The following is a 25,542-nucleotide window of genomic DNA, read 5'->3' on the forward strand; positions in this document are numbered from 1 at the left end:
TAATTACCGTATAATTATTAATTCAAGCATTTTATTTAGATTACATTTATTACTACTGAAATATCTATCTGTAAAGTTAACTTACATCTTACCATAGCATTTACGAGGTTAGAGCGATTAATGTAGAAAACATACCTATATGTATTACGTGAAATTCTAAAGGGTTCATTCCGAAATATACATTATTTATTAAATTAAATTATATTTGTTAGTTGAAAAGCATAAAGTAATTATTAAATTATATCGATTATTAAGTTATATTACATTAAATTATGTATATTTATTAACGGAGTGGAAGCTTTCGAAATGTGAATGTGGAAAATTAGCTGGGTCGAGTTGAAAACTAATGATATCTTAGAAATGGTGGGGCGAGAAAAAAACAATTTTAGATATTATTACGAAGAGGAAGAGAAACTGATTTAGGCATTGATTAAGAAGGAAAACTCTATCATGAAGGATGTGCTAAAGGATATGGTGGCAGGAAAGAGAGGGAGAGGGCGAAGGAGACTACAATTAATGGATGATATCAAACTAGAAAAATCGTACGTGAAGAGAAAGAGGTTAGCGGAAGACCGTGGAGCATGGAACCTTCTCAGTTCGGTAAGTGACCTGCCAATAATGACAGAATACCTGATAATAACAATAATAATGATGATGATGACGACGACGGCGGCGATGATGATGATGATGATGATGATTGTAGACCCCTATTTATATTTATTAAGCTAATCTGAAATAAGAAACACACATTTACTTAAGTAAAATTTTACATCTAGTTAAATTGCATTGATTAATTCTGAAGCATATTTCTTTAACTACATTTATTAATTCATAAACATTTTATTAAGACAAGTTGCAGTTTTTGTTTCGGAAACATAGTTTCTGAAATTAAACTATTATTATTATTATTATTATTATTATTATTATTATTATTATTATTATTATTATTATTATTATTATTATTATAGAAATTAACTTACATTGATTAATTGAGAACCATACATGTAATTATTCAGTTACATTTATTATTTCCGAAAGATGCATATGTTTAAGCTATATTACACTGAATGTATTACACGTATTAGCTATATGTACCTAGGTAATTCAATAACTATATGTATTTATTAACTTAAAATATATCGGTCAATTGAGAAACATATTTATGAGGTTGACTGATATTGAGGTTAACGTCCCTTTCAGCAGCGAGGCTATATATATGTGACGGGACCTACTGATTAACGTGGAATCCAAACCACATGAGCACCCGCCGGCAATCGAACCGGAGTCTCCCATGTCAAAGGCGTGTACACTAACCGCTTAGCCACCAAGGAGCTCATTTATGAATTTAACTGAATTATTAAGAAGTAAACACTTATTTATTAAGTTAACCTTGAAATAAGAAGCATACATCTATATTTATTAAGCAAAATTACATGAAAACTCATTAATTGTTCTAAAAATGGCGTCCACGGACTACAGGGCACTATTCTACAAGTCAAAATAAAGCAAAAAAAAGTATATAATTGTATACCTTTCGGATCCTCGTCTATATACACGAATTGCACAATGTGGCAACGTCGCAGATAAAGAACCATATAGTAGATCTACCAATTCATCAAATAGCTACATCGATTATTTCCAGATAGCATTTAAAGTCGATACACGTTGGTATTAGCACAACTTATTAGCGTAACAAGCGATGCAACTGTTTGATGAATTAGTAGAGCAATGCTAATGGTTCTAAGTTAATATACGACATTGTCACATAATGAAACCTTTGATTCCTTGTAGCGGCTGAGGAAGGCCCTGTAGGGTATACTATTATAAAGCATTTTTGCTCTATTTTGGCTTGACCGTGGGCGCCATTTTTAGAACACCCAATATATAAATTAAGTTATATCTTCTAGTTCTGAAACGTGTTTATTGACAAACTACTGTGCTTAATTGAAAAGTTATATACATTAACTTTTGCGTCGGGTCGGGCCTCTCATTGTAAATTCACAGGCCGGGCCAGGGCTAACAATTTCGGTTCGTGCAGACCTTTACCGGACGATGATAGTGATCCATTAACAAGTTCTTGAAGATTTTAGTCTTCAAGGCGGATAGCCACACGGACAGAGTAAATATGGAAAGGAATTTTAGTAAATTAATTTCTTAAATCACTAAAAGAGCTATTGATGAAACTCATTCGATCTTGACCAAAATTGGAATGGTACTAGAGCTTGTACAGTCAGCGACAAAAGTTCTTTCCGTTTGATGAAAATTAGTTTCATAAATAATTTCAGAATGGAAGGACAATTTGATGAGTAGAGTTTTCAGCAAAATAATAATAATAATAATAATAATAATAATAATAATAATAATATTAATAATAATAATAATAATAATAATAATAATAATAATAATAATAATAATAATAATAATAATAATAATAATAATAAAAGAATGCAATTTTTCTGTACGTTCCAGCTTTGAAATTCTGTGGAACGGTGTACGTTCCACCGTTATTCTCGAAATAAATTTTACCAAACAGAAAGAAGTTTTGTCGTTGACTGTACTGTAGTAGTACAAATATGAATTATTTATAATGTGGTGTGAGTCCAAGTTTGACGTTTGTATATAGATAGATAGATAGATAGATATTGCAAAAATATTTACTAATTCCTTTTTAGAATACGAATTAAAAGGAAAAATTCATTAAAAAAAAACTGTTCATTGTTCGAGAATGTAATATATACTTACTTCGTAGCAAAAATTTACTAAAATCAATCAAGGACTACTTTTTTCTGCAAACAGGAAATTCATTAAGTAAACACTGATCTGTTTTATAGTAATACATAGGAACTTGGCGGTGTTGGTAACAAAAAAAAAAAAAAAAGTCACAGCATCAGTTGTATAATATAGTATTTTTGGCTAAGCTATATCTCGCCGTTAATAGGCTTGGAGTCCAGCTGGAAATGGCGACGATACTCGGAAGCTGTTTGAGCGATATGAAGAAATCATGTTGCGTTGCTATGGTAACAAGAGGAGCGCCTACTCTTTCTCTTTCTCTCTTAAAGACACCATCGAAAGAGTGAAAGAAAGGGTGTTGAGAGGAGTGGCTAGCTGTCGTAACATTTAAGATGGAGGTTCTCTTCACAATGGACGCGAAAACAAAGTGTTCTTTAGTTTTACAGTTAACGAAGAAAAAGGGTATTACATACAGTTACATAATTTCCTTCCTGCTTCTTTAATTTTCTCTTTATCTTAAAATAGTTTTTTTAAAAAGAAAATTTTGTTCGGCAAGTTTTTATAATTATTTATTTTTAAAAATTATGAAATCGTGTTTAATTTTAAAACCAAGAAGTACTGAAGATGTATCTTAAAATAGAGTTTTCTTGGAATGTAAATTTTGATGATTATTCATATTCGCGTCGTGGATGGTTGTTAATTGGCAAGTCCAAGAGAAGCTTTCGTTTGATCAAAAAAAAAAAAAAAAAAAAGCAGGATTATATAAAGTTTAGTCTAAGAAATTATGATCCTGATTGGATTGGTTTCGCACAGGATAACAAAAACTTAGTGGCTGTATGTTCTGTAGTAATATATTTTTGGGTTTCTTAAAACATAAAGTTCGTTATTTTTTGTAGGCAACACAGCTCTCTCTCTCTCTCTCTCTCTCTCTCTCTCTCCCTCAAGTTCGAAACCTCCGTTTAAACAAACTCAACCTCATGATATGAGCGAACTCGAGTTCAAAATGAGTTCAAGTTCCATTAAAGTTAGAGAACACTTACCCCTTTTAGGTTACAGAGTGTGAGTTCCATTGAGGTTGAGCTCAAGTTCGATTAGGGTTAAGAGCGCGAGTCTCATCGAAGTTGGTGAGCGTGAGTTTCATTAAGGCTAAGGAGCGTGAGTTTCATCGAAATTGGTGAGCACAAATTCCATTGAAGTTAAATAACTCGAATTTAATTAAGTTAGTGATCGTGAGCTTCATTGCGGTTAAGGAAAGCGAGTTTCATCGAGAGTTCCACTGAGGTTAAAGACCGCGAGTTTTATTGAAGTTTGTGAGCGCGAGTTTCATTGAAATTAAGAAGTTCGGCACGCGATTCCATTGAAGTTAAGGAACTCGAATTCCATGGAGATTTAAATGAGCGCTAATTCCATTAAAATTATGAAGCGCGAATCTTGTTGAAGTCAAGAACCGTAAGTCCCATTGAGATTAGGGATGAGCAGGCAACCTTTAACCGAATCACTGTGCCCTTCTTCTTTTTTTTTTAAACACTTATTGAAGCTTAATTGTTTATGTAACTATGATTAATCTAATTAGTCGAAAAATAAATTGTAAATTCAATTATTGCCTTGGACACCCTGGCTTGGCATACTTCTAGGAAATCATAATGAAGAGACCATACACGATTTAGAATTATTATCTTAAGGAGGACGTGAGAGGGTTTTTATAATGTATGAAGAATGTCAGAAGACCTTTAAGTTAGACAACCCAAAAGTTTTCATTGTATTCCAGGTTGCATACAGCTCAGTTAATTCAAAGACTTACGCGATATCATTTCTGCTAGTTGAGTAATAAAATAGAACGGAACAATAAATTATTGATTTTTACTTTTTGCAAGCTGATTTATGTTTTAATCTTTATCTATTGGGATTCTGCGACTTCTTCAGTTCTCATCTAGTGGAAATATTTTGTATTTTGTTGCTACAATTTTGGCCAAAAGGCCGTCTGGCTGGTCATAACCCCTTCGCGGATTGTAAATCTAGAGAGTTTATATTATTATTATTATTATTATTATTATTATTATTATTATTATTATTATTATTATTATTATTATTATTATTATTATTATTATTATAGTCTCTGCATACAAGAAAACAACTGATTTCAACCCAATGGGAGCTCATGCGCTTCGGATTCACGTTAAGTTGTTGGATTCATTAGTTGTGGATTCATGTCTCATATAGCTTCGTATGGGGCACGGTGGCTCAGTGGTAGAGCTCTTACTCTGGTGTGTCGGGTCCGTAGTTCGATCCCCGGCTAAGTAAGTTTGTGGTGGACAACATCGTGTCCGTGAGTTTTATCAGGTTACTCCCGTTTCCTCCCACTTTCTCATTCTACCAATTTTTCATCAATCTCTTGGCTTAATCATCGTCTCCCTTAGCCTAAAGAGAATAATCTTGGACTTCATTTCATATAGCTGTGTTGCTGAAAGGGATGCTAAACTCAAATCAATTCAAAAGAAACCGACATCATTAATTGATTTCTTGTTTATATTGGGCTTTATTCACAGTCGTTATTACGTGTGATTTGCATCATACTAAGGACTTGACTAGCGCTTGATTCCTGTGGTAGACAAATCCTTAGTATGACGCTAATCACAGGTAAGAACGACTCTAAAATAAGGCCCATTATGTCTATCGTGCAACTTAGAATAAATTAAACTGAATAATCCGTCCGACACGAAGTCTCTGCATACAAAATATGCTTTTCTAGTTTCTTCGTCGTAGTGGAGGAGTTGGTTGCTGCTTAAGTATTCAATTGTGTGGTCGCAAGTTATTAAATTAAACAAATCTTTTTTTCTTCTTTTTTTCTATTCTAATCATGTTATGCGGTTTTTTCATCATCTTCTACATGAATTTTTGAGAAAGGTTACACAACATTTTGTTATGTCCATAGCGGAAGGAGGAAAATTAATATCATCCAGATGTCCAGACACGAATTATTCATAAGCCTCAGCAATTAATAAGCATGAAGAAAACACACGTGCTTATTTCATTAATTCATATTTCGCAAAGAAAAAGAAAAGAAGTACGAGAAGTGTGGCGGGGGAGAAGGGGGATGAAGACAAAAATTAAGTAGCACAGAAAGTTTTCTTTAATCATATTCTGATTTCAGACTTTTAATATTAAAGAAAAAGTAATGAAGTGGTCAATTCAGTGTTGCCTATATCCTTTCTTTTCTCCTCTTACCCGTGTCTTCTGGTGGGCAAAGACGGTGTAGTGTAGTCGAGTAGTTTTAGGCGTCAGACAGGCGAAACCGGCACCGTCGTTTTAGATTTTGCTTGAGCCAGTAATATTCTCCACTGACATATGAAATGATCATCTTCAGAGGTATTCTGCCATTATTTGTAGGTCACATGACGCAACTGAGAAGCTTCCATGCTCCCCAGTCTTCAGCTAATCTCTTTGTCGTCACGTATGATTTTTCTGTTTTGATACCATTCATCAATTGTAGCTGCATTTGCTTCCTCTCTCTCTCTCTTTTCCCTACTACACTTATATCTGGCGAACTACATATAGTGTAGCCAAACCCAAACTATCACTTAACTCAGTATGATGTGCTTATTCCGTAGAAAATACGAAAACTCGATTTAAGGGCTATTCAAAACTTTTGTGGCCCCTGATCCAAAAACTAATTATTGGCCAAAATCGCAATTTTTTGATCCATTTTTGAACATTCCTAAAATTCTTGTTCTTTCGTAAAACGTCTGTTATATTTATAGGGCTCTGACACAAATGTATTAAAAATCGCAAAATATGCAGCCTAATAAGCACAAAAATAGGCATTAAAAGCAAAATAGGCATTATAATAGGCACTGAAAACAGTAAAAAAAAATATTAATAATAATTTGTATTATTATTTAAACCTAGGTATATTGCTATTGTTTCTATATATCGTGCTGGCTTTACAGATTATACCAGTCTGAAAGTTTTGTTTAATTTTCCACAGCGTTATACTTAAAATTTGCAACTACCACTATTACCCTTGTGTGTTAAAGCTAAAATATGCTTATATGAAGAAAGACTTCTTTTCTCTAAACAGAAAGTTTTGTCTATACTATAGCTGGTTCATCTGTGAACAAACAATATAAAGTACATAAATCTTAACGATATTAGCATTCTGTGTATGTTTAACCTTAAAAACTAAAATCGATACTTTAGAACTAATGCAAACTCGGGATTGTGTTCGAAGCAAAGTACCTTCCTCAACTGATTCTTCAATACTTGAAAAATAAAATTTCATACGAATGTTCTAGTAAGTTACATTTCTTTCCTAAAGGGATTTTTCTTTAAATATATGGCAACACTGAAGGGAGTCCCACGATCTTGTAGCTGGGATTCCATGTTATGTATGTATATAGTGGTATATATGTGTGTGTGTCGCCGCATGAGGAATTAAATATGAATCGAAGATGATGTCTAATAAGACGTGATGTGCAGCTGTCAGTGCCTGCAATATCCGCTAGGTGGTGCTCCTGAAACATTTATGCTTACCATAGGGAAGGAACGAGAGAGCGGGTGCCTTGATCCTTATTCCACGAATACAGGGGGTAGCTTATTGGAAAATTCATGTTTTCTTGAGTCACAAGAGCTTCTCTGACGCCCGTGACCGCGTAGTGGATATATACTGCCTTCAATGCGGTATTTATTACATTAAGATCATGTTTTGTCTTTGTTAGGTTTCCTGTTACGAAATCCTTATCACTAGATTTATTATTTATTAAAGCACATTTAGAAATAGAAACGCTAACGAGATTTTTTAAAAAAGTATTTTGTCTGTCCCACCTGTTTTATAACTATTAACAGCGTGTGTAACGTTATTTGAAATTATTGAACCGATTTTGATTAAACTTTCAGAGAATTATTAAGATATGTAACACAAAAATATCCACAAGCCATGACGCAAAGTGCTTATTGATATTTTAGTGAATTTGAGCAGCAAAATGAGACATTTAAACCAAGGGGTTTCGAATTCGTTTCTCGGTGGGAGAACATTCAACATATTACGGAGGTTCGGGCTCCATCTTAAAACTGTAGGTTCACGTCTCATGTAGCCTTAGTGCTGAGAAGGGACGCTTAATTCTAACAAACTAACGAATTGATGAGGGGAATAACTCGATTATACAACATATGATCAAACAACACGGTGAATGTAGTTTCACAGTGCCATCTATCGATGTTGTATTAATTTCAACTAGTAAACCCGGTAGCCTAAATCTTTGGTACAATTAGCGTCCAGTTTGAACGAGTTGTGACATGTTTGTTGGCTTCCAGAGGCATAAGAGTGAGGACTGTCACACGCCAATATTTTTAATTTTGTTCTAAGGTACAAACAATGCCAAAGAAACTCACGAAATGTCAAAATCATCATATGGCGATGAAGCGGTGGGTGGCGTTTAAGACTGTTTACAAGTGGTATATGAGCGATTCACAAGCGGCAAGGAGTCGGTTGAAAACAAGCAACGATCGAAACGTCCTTCGACGTCAAAAACAGATGGAAACGTGCAAAAATGTGGCACAGATGATTTATTTGTTCCAAGAGGCGAATGACTATTCGAGAGCTTTCCGAATAACTAAATATCTTGAATGGGTTCATGAAAAGCATTTTAACCGCCGATTAAATGGGCAAATGGCTTCCTTGTTTAGCACGAAAACGCGCCGTGCCATATCTCACTTTTGATCCGCGAGCTTTTGGCCGGAAAAAATATATTCACGTTTGTCTCAATCCGCCTTACTCACCAGATTTAGCACCACGCGGTTTCTGACTCTTCCCAAAAATTGAAACCGTGCTTAAAGAAAAACGTTTTGACATCATTTCTGATATTCAGAGGGCCACGATTGAGCAGTTGAAGGCCCTTCCAAAAGAAGTCTTCCAGATATGTTTCCAGTCATGGATTCAACGTTGGAATAAGTGCATTTTAACCAAGAGCGGTAGTTTGAAGGAGATTAAATCAAATTCCGTGTAAGGCTATTAATTTGTTTCTAATAAAATTAATCACCATATATATATATATATTTTTAAAAAAAATTATACCTCGAATGTATCCCGAATACTTTCTTAGTGCAAACGTGACGCCCAAGTTCCTTCATTTGGCTCATGTTCTCATCCAGTGTTTTGCATGTAGCATATTAAAGCAACACTAACCGATTTCTACCTACAAACTGCCCATTAGTGATTCGCAATTTATACGTTACGATCTTATGATACACACTGAGAGAATCGAATCACTTCAGGAACGAGTCAATATTTATTTGATTCGTACCACGATTCTTTCATTATATTCGGATCGTACATAAACAACACTATAATATGTGAGTGTAGTAAATTACTAAACGCGAGAGGAGACAACAAATAAGTTTTTTCTTAAATCTCGTCTCGTAAACGTTTCTAGAACTCTCTCTTGATTCTCAAAGATTTTTTTTTCGTCTCGAATTATGCCGTTTTGTAAATTTATGTCTTCCTGAATTTCTAAATTTAATTTAGAAGATACTGTAACTCTTCCGTGCCAGGAAAAGCCGTCCACGACGAGTATGGGATAACAACATTTAAATCATCTCTCGTCTCGTCTCGTTTCGATTTGTTTTGTCTCGTCTCGACTTTTGAAAACGTACGTCTTGTCTCGTTTTTAAGACGAGAAATGAATCTACAAGGGATCTGGATGAATGTACATGGACAACACTAAGTATAGGTGTATTTTTTCTGTTTAGACGTTCTAACCCATTTACCAAGCACATCTAGGAAGTCTATTGGAGAGAAGAATAGTAGTAGACTATCCAGTTCTTTTTTATCTATGGCTTAAAGAAACAAGGAAACTGATAAATTAGAGTAGTTATATAAAGCGACAGGCTAAACATTTGAATTAGGAAACAATTATCAAAAACTGAGCAGTAATTACTCAGGTATTATCCTACCTTATGTAATTTAATATTGGATCCTTTTCTGTCCACCAATACAGTTGGTTAGCAGCATTAGCTCTGTGTCATGGAATAGTCAAGACGCCAGATCCTTAATAAATAACGAAATAAGAAGTAAATGCAGATGTTATAGAGAAAATATTATATTTTAATATTTACAATTTCAAATACATCAATTTCGTCATGGCTTGTTGGTGATTCATGACTATCAGACAGAAAACTTATTATGGTCATTGTAGAACAAAGAAAAAAAGCCTAAAGTAAGTTTATTTTTCACTTCAAAGGAAGACATCCCTATCTTCTTTCAGGTTAAAATATAGCCTCAGAAGACAGCCGGGACTTGTGTTCCAATACAAGGCGTGTGTGAATGAAAGTAGTTCGTATATAGATACAGGGGGGTTTGCTATGTGGATCTTCGTAATATACGACCGCTATAAGGTTTCGGCGTGAAAAAGACTAGTGGCCCTCGAACGAGGACGGACATAAAGCAGTGCTGAAGACCTTAGCCGTCACGAGATGGTCCTGTTGTTTTCTCGGCGGCTGATGCCCCCCAAGAGAGTCGCTTCTTGACCCGGATTGTTCTTGTATTCGAGCGGACTCACCATCAATTCGTTTACCATCCTTAGTGTCTCAGGGATGAAGGAATTGAGATACGTTAGGAGGACTATCTGCACATTGAATGAGTTGCCGCCTCAGTACAGTGGTGGACAAAAAAAATACCTACTGAAACCAATCACAAATCTACAAATGTAGATAGATTATGGGAATAGTATAAATATATTGTATTACGAATAACATACGAAATAAGTGAAGATGGTTTTGGTACAGTGGTGATAATATTATTATTTTCACGATACTGAATTGCCACAAATTTAGAAAATTTCTTGCTACGACGGTTTGCTGAACTGTTTTCAGGTAAGAATTGCACTGCTGTAATATTGTACGCGAATGATCTTCTCTCCCTCCCTGTTTTACCTTCTCTAACATTCAGTACCAACCTTTAAGTTAAAATACAAATTTTTATCAGTACAAGCTAAAGGAAGAAAGTTTACTTAAAGTACTAATGTTGTACGATACTATAATAATAATAATAATAATAATAATAATAATAATAATAATAATAATAATAATAATAATAATAATAATAATAATAACTTGTATACAGGTTTCTGCACCTGTATGAATCTATCTTCCAGGAAATTGTTGCAATAAATTTAAATTTTTACTTATGTGACATCCCTCAAAAGTCGCCACTGACTCTTGAAGAAGATAATTGACAAGGTTCTGAATGAGGAACAGGGCTTTTCAAAGAGGACTCTACCAATTCTCTTAACAATCTTCAAATAATTTTTCTTTTGTCATTTATTATTCAAATCATTGAATTAATACAATGTCCAAATAACAAATACACAGTCACTGGAAAGGAGGTGATATACATACACCATATTTATGCATTTTACACAAGTACTGTTATTACACTGTGCATCGTGATGATCAACACTGCGACATTGTGGATCAGTAGGAAACGAGTATTATCTGTGGAAACTTCAAGATTATAACATCACTTGGTAACATGCTAAAGAAATAGCCAAATGTTCCCAGCTTAATATTGCACATCAAAATTGAGAATTAACATCATTGGAGACCTGGGAAGTCAGATGGTTGTTCTGCAGAATCTCGCGATATGTTACACGGGATTTGTCCACTGTACATCGTTGGTTCGACGAAGGTATACACACATACATAAGCGGCACACAGATGCACTCCAGATACAGAATCGGACAAGCTGCCATTATGGGTCGCATCAGAGATATACAACCCAATGCTAACCCGTGCTGTCAGCTAAGACTATCTGTAACTGTTTATTGGACGCGGCAATACGATCACGGATGCTGATCGCAGAATTTCCTTTCTATCTATTATATAGTTTTGATGATCCCTGATTATACACCAAAAATCTGTGGACATTGGTGCTTTCCCTGTAAAATAGTTTTCCCGCTTACATCTGAAACTTGTTAGCAAGTCAGCTCTGCTCACAATTGCGTTTCCCATCTGGTCTATCTGAAACTTCATCAATATATCAGAAAGTCTGCACACAGTTGTGTTTTCCGTGTAAAACACCTTTTGCATCGGCATGAAGAAATCAGTATGAAGCACAATTATATGATATTTTCTGTACAAAATGACTTCCCCCATTTACATCTGAAACTTGATTAATAAATCAGAAGATTTGCGTGCAGATGCGTGTTCCGTGACTCTCCCACTTGCATCTGAAATTTAGTTAATAAATTAGAAGGTCTAAGCACAATTGCATTTCCTGTGTCAAATAAGTTTACTATCTGCATTTGAAAGTTGGTTAATAAATTAAGTCTAAGTACAATTGCATTTCCTCTGTCAAATAACTTTACTATCTGCATTTGAAAGTTGGTTAATAAATTAAGTCTAAGTGCAATTGCATTTCCTGTGTCAAATACCTTTACTATCTGCATTTGAAAGTTGGTTAATAAATTAAGTCTAAGTGCAATTGCATTTCCTGTGTCAAATAACTTTACTATCTGCATTTGAAAGTTGGTTAATAAATTAAGTCTAAGTACAATTGCATTTCCTGTGTCAAATACCTTTGCTATCTGCATTTGAAAGTTGGTTAATAAATTAAGTCTAAGTACAATTGCATTTCCTGTGTCAAATAACTTCACTATCTGCATCTGAAAGTTGGTTAATAAAACAGGTCTGTTCAGAATTGCAGTTTTCGTGTAAAATAGTTTTACCACCTACATCTGCAACTACAGCGTTAATAAATTCATAAATAATACACTGCTTTCCGTTTTGCCTTAGTGATTTTTTTTAAATTTTTATTTTTGAACTACGACGTTGCATGATACGGATCTGTTTTTGAAACAAAGTACTGCACCAGAAAATAAAAACAATACGCTAAGTAGACATCATACATAAAATGATGGATGTTTGTGCAGCAGCATATAGGTATATTATAAAGAAAAGAGACGAAATAATAAATATATGAAGGGAAAAAAAAGAGAATAAAAGAAAAGCTAAAATGTTCGAAATATTGTCATATGAATTCGAGGTTATTCTTAACAATCATTAGTTTTATATAGTCAACTGAAGAATAAGGTAAACACAGTGTTTGGATGTGCTATATTGATCGCCTTGTTATATGCATCTTGGTTGTCCATCTTCGTGTGTCCGGCCTTACGTCCCTTCGTTATTGAGTGGTTCTCTCTAGAAGGAGAAATGGAAGAGAAGGGGGTTTGCTGACCCCCCTTCTCTCCCATTTGCAAGGCAGGAGAGGCCGCAATGTGTCCCAGTGGTCACACAACTCAAGACTCCTCAGACAGAAAGTCGGTTTGAACTGCTCCCAAAAGACCGCCACAGCGATAGATTCAGAGTGTGAAAATACTGAAGTAGATCTCGTAGTCACTGCAAGGAACTGCTCTGCTGTCACTAGGAGTTTCTTAATATAATGATTCCGACCGCTTTATTTTTCGCACAGTTATTCTTGGGCTCATTTATGTATAATTAACACAAGTCTGATGAAACCAAGTTTTGCAATTGAACATTACATCCGCTAATTTGCAGTGTTATTTGCTTTCCGCAAAGTCATTAACTTTTTAAATTGTATACCGTGCTGTACATAATGAAATTCATTTTTTAGCTATTATACATATATTCGCACTCAAATTATAATTAAAATAATAACATACCCAGACATTTTACGCTACAGTATTTTTCAGCTGTCTATTCACTTTTAAATAGTGACATTTTGAGGTACAGCTTATTGTGCTTAAATTTGAATTTCAAAACAAATAAATTCGAAACGGGACGAAATTTAGCTAATAATAGTATATAACATGGCATTCTTTAGCTTTTGTTTTCGATTGCCAATATCAGATATCCTACGTGAGAATATTGCAAGTATTCTTAGGCATATGTATTGATGATACCTTACATACGGACTCCAACGGATTTCTTAGAATGATACAATGTCTCGGGGGTAGAGAGATCATCTCTGGTGCCTGGGGTCTCTGGTTCGATTTCAGATCATGTGAGTTTTAGAGGACAGCATCGTGTCCGTGGGTTTTCTTGGGGGTCCTCCCGTTTCTTCCCACACAATCACTTTTCACAAGCATTAATCGCCCATCCCTTTTAGCCTTTAGGAGATAGACGTGACACTTTAACCAGAAATTTCATTTTCCAGTAGTTTCGTGCTTTTTAAAAAATGCTCCTGAGAGCTGAAACTGCTCGCAAGATATTTTACAGAGTTATGACTCGTAATAATTCTAACATTCATTTGATGTATTTGATGTTAAAATAATATTCTCTAATAATAGTGTTGGTTTTATATTTTTCTGTTTTTCCAGTTTATCAGCATGACTGATTTTCTTCTTTCTTTCTTTTCTTTCTCTCTCTCTCTCTCTCTTATAATTCAACTTTCGGCCTGCAATTGCTAACATAGAAATGAATATGATACCGCACAAAAATTACACCTCAATACGGCCTACAAACAATTGTTCGTAGGGTACCTGATTCGGTTCGATTAAACGCTCAACTAATCCAGAAAGGAGTTAGTTCTACGTATAAATTTAAAAGAAACGAACGTTTCTTGCAAAGAGTGAAAGAAAACATTGAAACTGGAATCGAACTCACGATATCCGTTGCTTATGAGTTCTCCAGCACCGATTCCTGTTCCTTCTTCCATATACATAAAGATACCCACGAAAGAACGATAGATTTTTCCAGTACCAGTTCCAGTGCCAATGGTATCACTGAAAAAAAAAACTACCTCCTACCAGCACATCATTCCAAGTGGGTCTTTCTTCTCGAATCCAAACTGGAGGCTGTTTTTCTTTCTACCCCTCTGGTTGTTTCTTTGTCACCCAAGACAAGTAAGTTTCTTCCTCGCATTTAATTTGGTTCCCAACTCTAAAAAGACATTATTCTTCTTAAGCTCCCTTTTTGTTTTGCTACACATATCCCCCTCCCCCCCTCTTTCTACGTTGCAGCGTCGTTCTCTGTCTTTTGGAAGGCTTCTGGAAAATGTATATATCTTTTGCCGTAGATATTACTTTTTCTTGGTGACATTATGAGGACTTCCTGGTATGCTTAAAAGCTTATTTTTATAACGCTGCACCCAATAACTGACGACCATTCACGATTTGTAATGCTAAAAGCGCCAATAATATTGTTGTCGAAGGATGGTCATTTGCAGATTCATTGGTAATGGATCTATTTTCCATCACCGTACAGTTGCTACTACAGAATCCTACTTACGGGTTCATTTCTGTGTTGTTTCAAATTTAGAATCTTCTTATTATCATTATTGGAAAACTAAAACACCTTTGAGAAATGAAAATGCATTTTTTCATTTTAACGTCTTACAGGTTATGCCCTTTAGGCTAAGGGAGATTGATGATTAAGGAAATTGAATATTGGTGGACAAATTGGTAGAATGAGCATGTGGGAGGAAAAGGGGAATACCTCGAGAACACCCACGGACACAATATTGTTAGCTACGAACTTACTGGGCCCGGGGATCGAACCAGGGCCCCCTCGCACAAGATATAAGCGCTCCACCATTGAGCACCGTATTCCCGTTAGAATACTTTTGAAAACCACGGTTTCTCAGTAATAAAATTTTCACATCTGGTTCACATCATGTGATTTTGTGATGGACAACAACGTGTTATTATAGGCCTCCTTCTCTCTACTATGTTTCTTTAAATTATTTTCAACATGTATTTCATTCCGTATAGTCCCGAGGAAATTCATTCTAGAGCTCCCTGTTGACTATGAGGTTAGTACACGTTTTTAGCACCTGAAACCAAAGTTCGATTCCCGGTAAGAGCTCATATGGTTCGGACCCCACGTTAAATTGTAGGTCCAAGTCTTCTATAGCTTTGGTGCTGAAGAGGACGCTAAAGTGCAAAACTACTGATACACTGTGCGGGATTAAGTGGGCTTAGAGCGGTTATAGTCCCGGGTCTTTTGGTGGACAGGGGTTTCCACTCTGATCGAAGTCTCAACTGGCTATCTAAAAAGAATCATGAAGATACAATCACCATCATAAAATAAAATATGACCGAAACTATGAAATAACTTTCCTACTGTACTTTCACAGAAATGTATTAGGTGAAGTCAGCAGGGGCCACATATTTCTTCTAGTCCCCGGGCCTTCAGATCGGCTAATCCAGCCCTGCTGATACATATGCCGTTCTAGTGGTTATCGTCTTCCGGGGTTTGTGCGGATCTAGGATTTGGTAGAATTCATCTTGGATTTCAAAATTCTTCAAACGTAAAATAAATGGGGTTAAGGCCAGTCATTGCACAGGCTACATTCTCCCAATTTAGCATCTGGGAAACATGTCATTCAACTGCCGTGTTCATGTTATCAGGAAGCAATGCTGTAGCTAATGCTGCCCGCAAGACATCAAGACGAGAAATAAAGTTGTATCGTCTTGTCTCGATTCTCTTGTGTATTGAATTGTACAATTCAATCTTCAAAGTTTCTGTATTGCAAATATAAATTGCCAACAAGTCTTACTGGCTCCTGAAAGGCTTGGAACTGGCGCTCCTCCTTTCATGAGATCTAGGCTAGTTGCTGGATTTTTGGGATCACATCGCTCCACAGTACATTCGAAAGTACCTTTATTATTTATTTGGTTGACAATTCGAATAGCAAAATCTAAACGTTTCTATAATTTAAGTTATACCAAGTATGAAAACATGAAAATTGACCTTTCGAAACTCCACTTTTAAAAGTCAATCTTAGTTTGGCATCATTACGGTATCCTTGACGATACTTTGTGTATTTGTAAATTAAAAGAGTATCGTTCCTATGATAATAAACTTTATTAGAAAAACGCCTGTTTACTTAATAAAATAAAAATTCCCTCTTCTTTTGTGATATTAAATGATGTTCTTTTTATAAGGAAGCAATTTATCGCCAACAATCAACAATGCATGACTCATACAACCCCTAAAATATTCCCTCCGTTTGCTGGTTACAAAATTAGCTTCTTTTTTTAAAAGTGCTATTGGGTTAAATTTATAATTGCTTACCACATATAGCTAATATATGAGCTAACATTATAGCTTCTGACTGTTTCTGCTGTTTATTCAATTTCTGCTATGTTCCATAAATCACATTGATGTGTCTATTCGTTCTCTTCCCGCAGGAGGGACGATACCGAGAATGGATAAGGAACCGCCCTCACCACCACCATCTCGTGGTAAGTTTTGTAATTACTGCTACTTCTCTCCTGCATGAGATAACATGTTTCCAGTGTTGTTCTGTAGTTTCTTTTTGCTATGCGTTAAAATAAAGAGATATGGTGTTTGTTAAATATGACGGCATTTTAATGAAGAAATTATCGACTTACACAAAGCTTCTTTGTAATTACCATTAATAAAGATCAAAGCAATTATGGGTGATGTTCAGCTGTGTTTTTCTAACCTTTCGAGACCTCTCAATCAAGCGTCATCTGGTAATTCATAATCATCTCCGAAAATTGTACGGAAAAAATTACTTTTCATCGGTTTAAATGCTTCCTTTCCTCACTGCCTGAATGTCATTAAATAATGATACTAATAATGATAGTAATGTATTAAAAGAGTACAGATGTTTTTAGTCCTTTTTTGGCGGAAGAAGCAATCGGAAGCAACTGTCTTAACTAACATACATATCTCTTTTACATTTTATAACCGTTTCATACATTGAATGAGTCTCACAGGGACAGTCCAGTGATATCCTCTCTTTTTGAGATGCTTAGTTTATTTCAAATAATATGCTTTTACATGTTCTGTACAATTGTACTGTTTGCAGGCAGTGATGTCGCTAGAGTAAAGGGGCAAGGGGTGTGGTCATCATCCACTGGCATCGTCCAGTCACCATCTGCCAACCCCCCCCTAATATTACCTTACTAGCAGAGACAATTTGCAAACTGCTTGCTGTAAGCTTGCATTGGAAGTCGGCAAGCTTGTATTAAGCTTGATTGGAGAGCGAACAAGTATGTCGCAAGCTGAATTGAAGTAACGAAGTTACATGGGGGCAACCTTGCTTTCAGTGGGTCTATTCAAGCTTGACGTAAGCGTTTTACGCTGATGGCAACTCAATAGCCAATGAACAGCCAGTGGTGCTGTGATACACTGCGAAAGAAGTATCGCTAAAAGAAGGAAGCTAAAGTATCGCTTGAAAGTACAACAAAATGCAGATTGTATGAAAGCGCACGTTGGTAGGGCACGCGTAGAAAGTCAAAAGCCAAGGAGGCGTCAACTGGGCGAAAGCTTTCAATTGCTACTTGGGGATGTATTGTAATGTAGGTTAAATAACTTAAATCTATTATTTTCGTCATATAGAAATAAATAAATATATAAATAAGTAAAAAATTGCTGACCCGCCAAAAATATCTCTGCCATTCCACTTACCCCTCCCCCCCAAAAAAAAATAAAAGCTGACGTCGTCACTGTTTGCAGGGATATCCATTCACCTCGTAGTTCATGACACATTTCCCTAACTTCGAGTACTAAAATGAACCTCCAATATCAGTACCGTTTTTAAATTTACCGAATTGTTCTTACTTTCCACTCTCTTTGTGTATGAGTCTTTCTTGTATAAAGTTAATACATACATATCTTCCGTTCGTGCTCGACCAATGTTTTCACCCGTCTCTCATATATTAAAAGTCTCCCCTTTGGGCGTAGAGTGCTCCTCGGTGGTGCGAGAGATCCCTGATTCGCGTCCTCCGGCCACGCGAGTTTTAATTGGTGGACAATATTATATCGGTGAGTTTACTCCGGGTTCTACCGCCATTTTATCATCCCATCAATTATTTTTATAATCACTCACCTCCGTGAATTACCCTTTCCTTTAGCCTAACATACGTAAAACTAGAAACTTTATTTCTCTCCCTGGGAAAATCTGAAATTATCTATATTATTCTACTTATGTTTTTATTTATTTATTTTAACAGTTTAATGTGCACTTTTAGTGCCGAGCCTAAAATAAAATGAAATGCAATCTTTCAGTTTAACGTGCCACAGCTATGCCTCTTAGACTAAGGGAGACAGATTATTAAAGCAATTGAACGATAATTGAAAAAATGGTGGAATGACAATGCGGGGAGTACCTCGAGAAAAAAAAACATGGGACACGATGTTGTTCACCATAAACTTACTTAGCTAGGGATCGAAGAAGGTACCCTAAGCAACAGAGGTAAGCGCAGTACCGAGTCTAATAGACGTAAGCCTACAATGTACGAACAACGTTAAGAGTCTTCCTCCCGGCGAAATTAAAATACCGCTAATTTTACAGTAATTATGTGATATCTTCAAATAGATAAAAGATAATTGAAATGTGGAACAAGAGCGCCCTAGACAATATTATTTTGCGTGAAGTACCGTTATCACAAGTCACCTAGTGGCTTTCCGTTTTCAGCTCTTTAGAAACGCGAAAATAAATGCCGATTTTCAAAATGGCTCGAAATCGAAAGCAGATAAGTGAGTCGTGATAACGGTTTCTCATGTAAAATAATATTGTCTAGAGCGCTCTTGTTCCACATTTCGATTATCTTTTATCTATTTGAAGATATCACATAATTACTGTAAAATTAGCAGTATTTTAATTTCGCCGGGATGAAGACTCTCAAATGTTAAAAAGACCTTTTTTTCTACTCTAGTAAATGCATATACTGTTTTTCCTCTTTGACTTTTATGTCCTAAATCTGGCTTTAAAAAAGATAAGATGTTTAACGGAAGGAAACGGGAGTATTCTAAGAAAACCTAGGGACACGTTCTTGTCCACCACAAACTTACTTGATCGGGATTGAACCAGAGACCCCAATCACCCGGAGGAAACGCAATACCCAGTCTAATAGACGTAAACCTCTAGCTTATGAACAACGTTAAATGTTAAAAATACCTCATTTCTACTCTAGTAAATGCATGTACTGTTTTTTTGTTTTTTACTTTTATACGGTAAATCAGGTTAAAAGAGAAAGAGAAAACATTTAGTTTCCTTCCAGCCATTCGTACATATAAATTAATAAATTACAATTTTTTCACCCTTTTTTCGATAAGTAAAAAAATCCATTAGTATTCTTTAAGTGCTCCCTGAAATCATGTATAAATTCCTCCTCCTTCCTTGATTAACCTGTTTTATGCAATGTTGAGGGCTTTACCTTTACCAGCCGTCAACGATAAACGAAGATATTTCGTGTGTGTGTGCGTGTGTGTGTATATATGGTGAGTGTGTTAGCATTTCTCTTCCGGAAATGCGAAATTTTTCGTCATTTCCGAAGCTTGTGTGTGTGTGTGAAGTGACGTCGATTTGAAGCCGAATTGCGTGACTCCTTAGATAAATTTAGTTAAGGACTGCTTCCGTTACTGTTGCCTCACGAAGAAGGGGCACGAGAGGAGAGGGTAAAGAAAGAACAAACCAAGAAATGATGAGTAGATTGATGTCCAGGCAACGCAAAAAGGCGTTTCTTTCTCTCTCACGGATGGTTTATTTTACCTAGTTTTTCCCATTGGGATCGAAATGGGGAGGTTAAACAGCATTTAAGTAGCATTCGTCTATGGATCATCCCAAAGGGATTTTTAAGTTCCGTTTTCTTTTTATATCTATTTCTTCCTTCTTTGTTTTTAACCTCTTTCCTCTTGTAGTAGTATAAGTTATCTTCCAGTATCTTTTTTCTCACGTATTCACAGAAAGCTTTTTCCCTTGATTTTACGCGTATTCATATACATTACCAAAACAGTATGTACTTCTCATCAGGGACGGATCCAGGATTTTCTGACAGGGGGTGCACCAATAACTACCAGTATATTTGAAATTTTTAAATGCCTTTAGGCATCTGTGGTGTGAACGAGGAGTGTTGTTTACATGATGAATCCTTTGCCTTCAACCTTCAGAAAATCGACTTAAACTATTCCTATTGCAAAACTCCGCTTTCTTTTAGGCTCCAAATGGAAACATGACAGCAGAAAATTTCGGAAAGACTTGCTATTTTCACTTCTGGCTTCTCATTTTAGATAAGTGTATATTCACAATGAAGGGGGTGCACATGCTCCGGTGCACCCCCCTAAATCTTGTCCTGCTTCTCATGTTTTGTTAATAACGTTATTAATTATTTCTCCATTAGCAGTTTTAAGCCTTGATAGTATTGGTAAAGCTAGGTACATATTTTAAGCCTTCTCGCAGTTATGACTCTGGCAGGGGTGGCTCGTGAGGGAAGACACTTTGATGGTAACATTTTAAATTGTATTGCTATAATCTAAGAAAGATAGCTCATCTAATGTATTAATTCTTATGTATAGCTTCCTGAAGTTATTTGACGTAGGGGTGGCCAAAATTGTTCCGGAATCGGAAATTTCACTTTCCGGATTTCGGAAAAATTCGGGGATTAGTAAAAATTCCGGAATTCGGAGAAATCAAGAATTTAGAAAATCCCAGAATTCAGAAATTTTTCCGAATTCCGCAACTTCTCCGAAAGAGGATTTTTTTAAAATTTTGTTTTTTCGAATTCCAGACTTTTTCCGAATTTCTGACTTTTTCGATTTTACTTTCCAGGTTCCGGAAAGTAAAAATTCCGGAATTTGCCATCCCTATTTTGACGCTTTTTTTTGGTAAACTATTTTGCTACCCGCTCGTTTGTCCTGAAAACTGGTGTGGCTTGATGGTCATCTTTCCACAACCAAAATAACCGGTAGCAAATTTTAAAGGCTGATGCAACAGAACAAACTTCCTCGTGACTATGTGGTTAAGTGTACCGGGTTTGATTCCCGGTAGGGGCTCAAGTGATTCGGATCCCACGTCCATATCTTATATTGCCTTGGTGCTGAATAAATCAACCAACCATGCAATAAACACATAATAATTATGGATCATTGTTCGGCTTAATTTAAAAGAATATATAAAAAATAATTTGTGTCCTCTAGTCAATGGCGGATCTGAGCCAGAACCCAGACGATGATAGGTATACCATGAGTTTACTATGGAGTTTCAAACGTATATTATAAATAATAGCTTCAATTGTTTTCATTATTGAAAAACCTGGGGGCCTGGGAGTCCCGGGATAGATCCACCACTGCCTCTAGTGATATTGACTATGGGCCTGGAAGGTATATGATTAGGCTATAATTTACTCAAATAATTTAGATCCTGCAGACATTTCATACCAAGGGTTGCCGGGATCCCCAAATTCTATTTTGCATATTTTTAAGGACTTTTTGTTTTTTCTTCTTCTACGAATAGGGCTGAAATTGCACAAATTTTACTTCGATAAAATCTGTGTTTCATAAGCTTTTCAACGATGTATTTATCATGACTCTGTGATAATTAGAGGGGGTCACCAGGGCCCAAGAGCGCCGATTTATCTGTAAATTTGGGGGGGGGGGGCTTCAGATACAGAAGGTATATAAATGAGGATTTTTTAAGACAAATTGAATTCAAATTATGCCAAATATTGTATATTTATAAATACAATAGAGGGGCCCGGCCCCCCAGGATCGACGCCCTTGACCAGGCCTCACCAACGTGAGAGTCTACGAGTTTGTTCATATCCCTAGTGGGCGTAGAAAGGTTAAAACGATCATTAAGTTACTTAATAAATCTTATGAAACCGGGAATACAGTGTGTGTATGAGAGAGAGAGAGAGAGAAGAAAACTATTTTCCAGAAATTTCAATAAAATGTATATATTTGAGTGAAGTTTCATGTAATTGATTAATAGAAACGAAAAGAAGGAAAATATATTGTTCAGTTGAGTTTTACCACGGAACGAATAGAAAGGAGAACATCTTATAACAAACTTCTTCGGGAGTGCCATGTCGTATCGACAAAGAAAACAGAAATATGAGCGGATGTTGCAGACAGTACATAGGCAACTTCCGTCCGTATACTTACTTTTATTTCTATCTTCTTCTTCTTTTTTTGCCGAAATGACGGAAAATTGGGATGGTGCTGGGCTAAGAAAAAGGGAAGAGAAAGGATATATATATATATATATATATGAAGGAGATGCGAATGAGTCAATAGCACGGGGGCCCCGCGTACCAAATAATGACCCCGTCCGTCCAGTGGGTTACCATGGCAACGGAGGACCGAGAAAGCACGTGGAAATGTTTCATGTGCGAAGCGAGAAAACGATCTAAAAATGAGAGGAAGACACAGAACGAGAGACGAATTAAGAGATGGACACACAACTGACGCCACAGCAGCATCCCAAGATGTGATCATCAACATGGCCGACCATTTCTCCTCTCCCCTCTATCCGTCTCAAGTTTCATTTCTATAATTCATCGTCCCGAGTACTCAACAACAAACCTAAAGCTTCATATGTTAAAACTTTCGTATAATAAATCTACAATAGTATTAGTGCATAATAATAATAATAATAATAATAATAATAATAATAATAATAATAATAATAATAATAATAATAATAGATAGTATCGAGGCAAAAATGTTTTGTAAACACTAAAAATAAATCCTGTACAATAACCACCCCAAATAAAACCGATACTAAAACATACCCTCTTAAAGGTTTTTATTACAACATTAGCCAGACAGTGGCTACTATACCGTACATGGATCATAACCGAAAATTATGAATAGCTCTGTATATATCTCTGCTGGGAAATGGAACCCGGGACCGTGTACCAAAACGTACTCACATAGCTCCTTCGTGGCTAGGCGGTTAGTGTACACGCCTTCGGCGTGGGAGACCCGGGTTCGATTCCCGACGGGAGCTCATGTCGTTCGGATTCCACGTTAATCAGTAGATCCACGTCTCATATGGCATCGCTGCTGCAAGGACGCTGAACTAACAACAACAAAACATACTTACTTTACTAGGCATTGGAGAACCCAATTGTTATAGCTATTGCGGTCTGACTAGCGTTGCCAAATTGGTTGTTTTTCTACCTAAATTTGGGATAAAAGTTTTTTTTTTTTTTTTTGCCTCATGTGGTCCAATTTTTAGTGAGAATTCCTTGTGAGAACGTTATTTTCTTATATGAAATTCCTTTTGATTTTCACATATTCCTTGTTTTACCCGCTCATTTGACCCATCACTCTCTTCTTTTTCATCTAATATATGCTAAATTTACTTTTATTATAAATCTCATATCTATCATAAGAAATAGGAGTTAGGGCTGAAATATCACTTTAAATTTAGAGAAATTCAGGAGAACAATGAAAAATTATTTAGTGGAAAGATTGCTCTTTGGGTTGGCATCAGTGATCTGAGATGTTTAAAAAATAGTCTCTAATCAAAGAGGACTAATATGTGTTGTAATTCCCAATGAAATTCTGTTATTTGTTTTCTTCAGAAGAATATCTGTTACATGTATTCCCTATTTTCTTTTAAATGTACTTTCTCATGTTCCGACAATATTCACACAATAGTTCAGTTCAATTCAAAGGAATCTTTGTCCAAACACAAATTGGATTCAATGCTCTTGTTATATCTATGTGAAGAAAGAAAAAAAGTTTTCTTAATATTATTGAAAATGTAAATTACTGGATGCATATTGCTTACGTGTTGAATGTGTTCTCGACAAGGAGTGAAAATCAACATACATGGATGATCCCAGTCACTTCCCTCACGACCCGCCATTGGATGAACCTTTTTCATAAATGTTTCCAATATTCTTTTGAGTCAAGTTTGAATATTCTTGCATTTCACTGAATTATTGTAAACATTATTTTTCCTTTAAAAGGGGGTGGGGGATATTGGATGTAAGAGAAACAAGCTCTGGCAGTTTCTTTGAGACAAATTACTGAAGAATTTCCAGTTACAATGTAAATTACAAAATATTATCAAGAAATTTTGAATTGTTGATAAATTTAACGTAACTATGCCAGTATAGTACACTAGTCTAGTATAGTGTTTTTCATCGGTAGTACGAATGACGTATGGACTAGTACTTTTTCTTCGTTTTGAATGCAATATAAAACTAGATTTGGTTTAGCTGATATTCAAAAGGAAATATAGGTCCCTTGGCTTCTTCTGATGAGCCCATTTCTATCCAGTGTCTAGAGAAGAGCTTTTCCGAGTAGTCCTGGAACGACAGCTTTATTCACGCCTGCATATGCCCATATTTCGTATGGAAATCAAGCACTGAAATCCCGATCACGGATTTCTGAAAGAGAGGGGTCCTCTCTCCCAAAGCAGGGAGGAAAGGCGTTAGTGGACGCCACCCCCTCCCTCTTAGTTCAATCTCTCTTCGTTTCTCGCTTTTTGCCTCCCCCCACCACCTTTTCCTCCTGCCGAAGTGTTCGTGTTCAGCATACGAAATTCATACAATCACTCGTCCTCGCCTTTTATATATTCCGTGTCGATGATGAACCGACTACAAAGCTGGCATGAATTGAATAAAAATACCGAATATTCAGATGGGCCCACAATGCATGCAGAGCGGTGAGGTTTGCAGAGACGTTCTTTTGTTCGTTCCCTAGCGATGGTCACTACTGACTCACCCCCGTTACACCCTCACCAGCTTCGGCTTTCACACTAAAGTCCATCGTAAACAGGAAAAAAAAAAAAAAAAAAATGAAGGTGGTCAGTTGTTGGAACAAGAGGAACAATTTTGTTCTGCAGCTCCGGTTCAGAACTGTTCCGTTTTTAAGAGTGAAGTGATAGACAATTTGTTATCATCTACATGTTTTAAGTGGACGAAAATAGGGCAAAATTGTTCAATATTCAAACAGGTTTTTAAAGAAATGTTTATGATTTATTTTAAAAAAATGTTCAGAACTATTTGATGGAAGTCTTTGACTTAGCGAGAACCTAAATAGTGTTAGTCGAACGTTTGATTGTTTTAAAATCTATAATATTCTGTATTG

General features: G+C 35.9%; 1 protein-coding gene across 5 annotated transcripts in view; it reads left to right on the forward strand.

Moving 5' to 3' along the window:
* Positions 1–25,542, forward strand: part of LOC145690279 (uncharacterized) — a 363,538-nt gene that overhangs the window by 279,518 nt on the left and 58,478 nt on the right. For 4 of the 5 annotated variants that reach the window (XM_081765034.1, XM_081765029.1, XM_081765032.1 and 1 more), the window contains exon 3: positions 16,875–16,928. The exons of the other annotated variant lie outside the window; for it this stretch is intronic. In XM_081765034.1, the coding sequence (XP_081621160.1) occupies positions 16,875–16,928 (54 nt within the window). The remainder of the gene's footprint in view (positions 1–16,874; positions 16,929–25,542) is intronic. 5 annotated transcript variants of the gene reach the window in all.

The sequence above is a fragment of the Thermobia domestica genome, chromosome 7 (assembly GCF_964235325.1).
Source record: "Thermobia domestica chromosome 7, izTheDome1.hap1.1, whole genome shotgun sequence".
Classification (NCBI taxonomy): Eukaryota; Metazoa; Arthropoda; class Insecta; order Zygentoma; family Lepismatidae; genus Thermobia; species Thermobia domestica.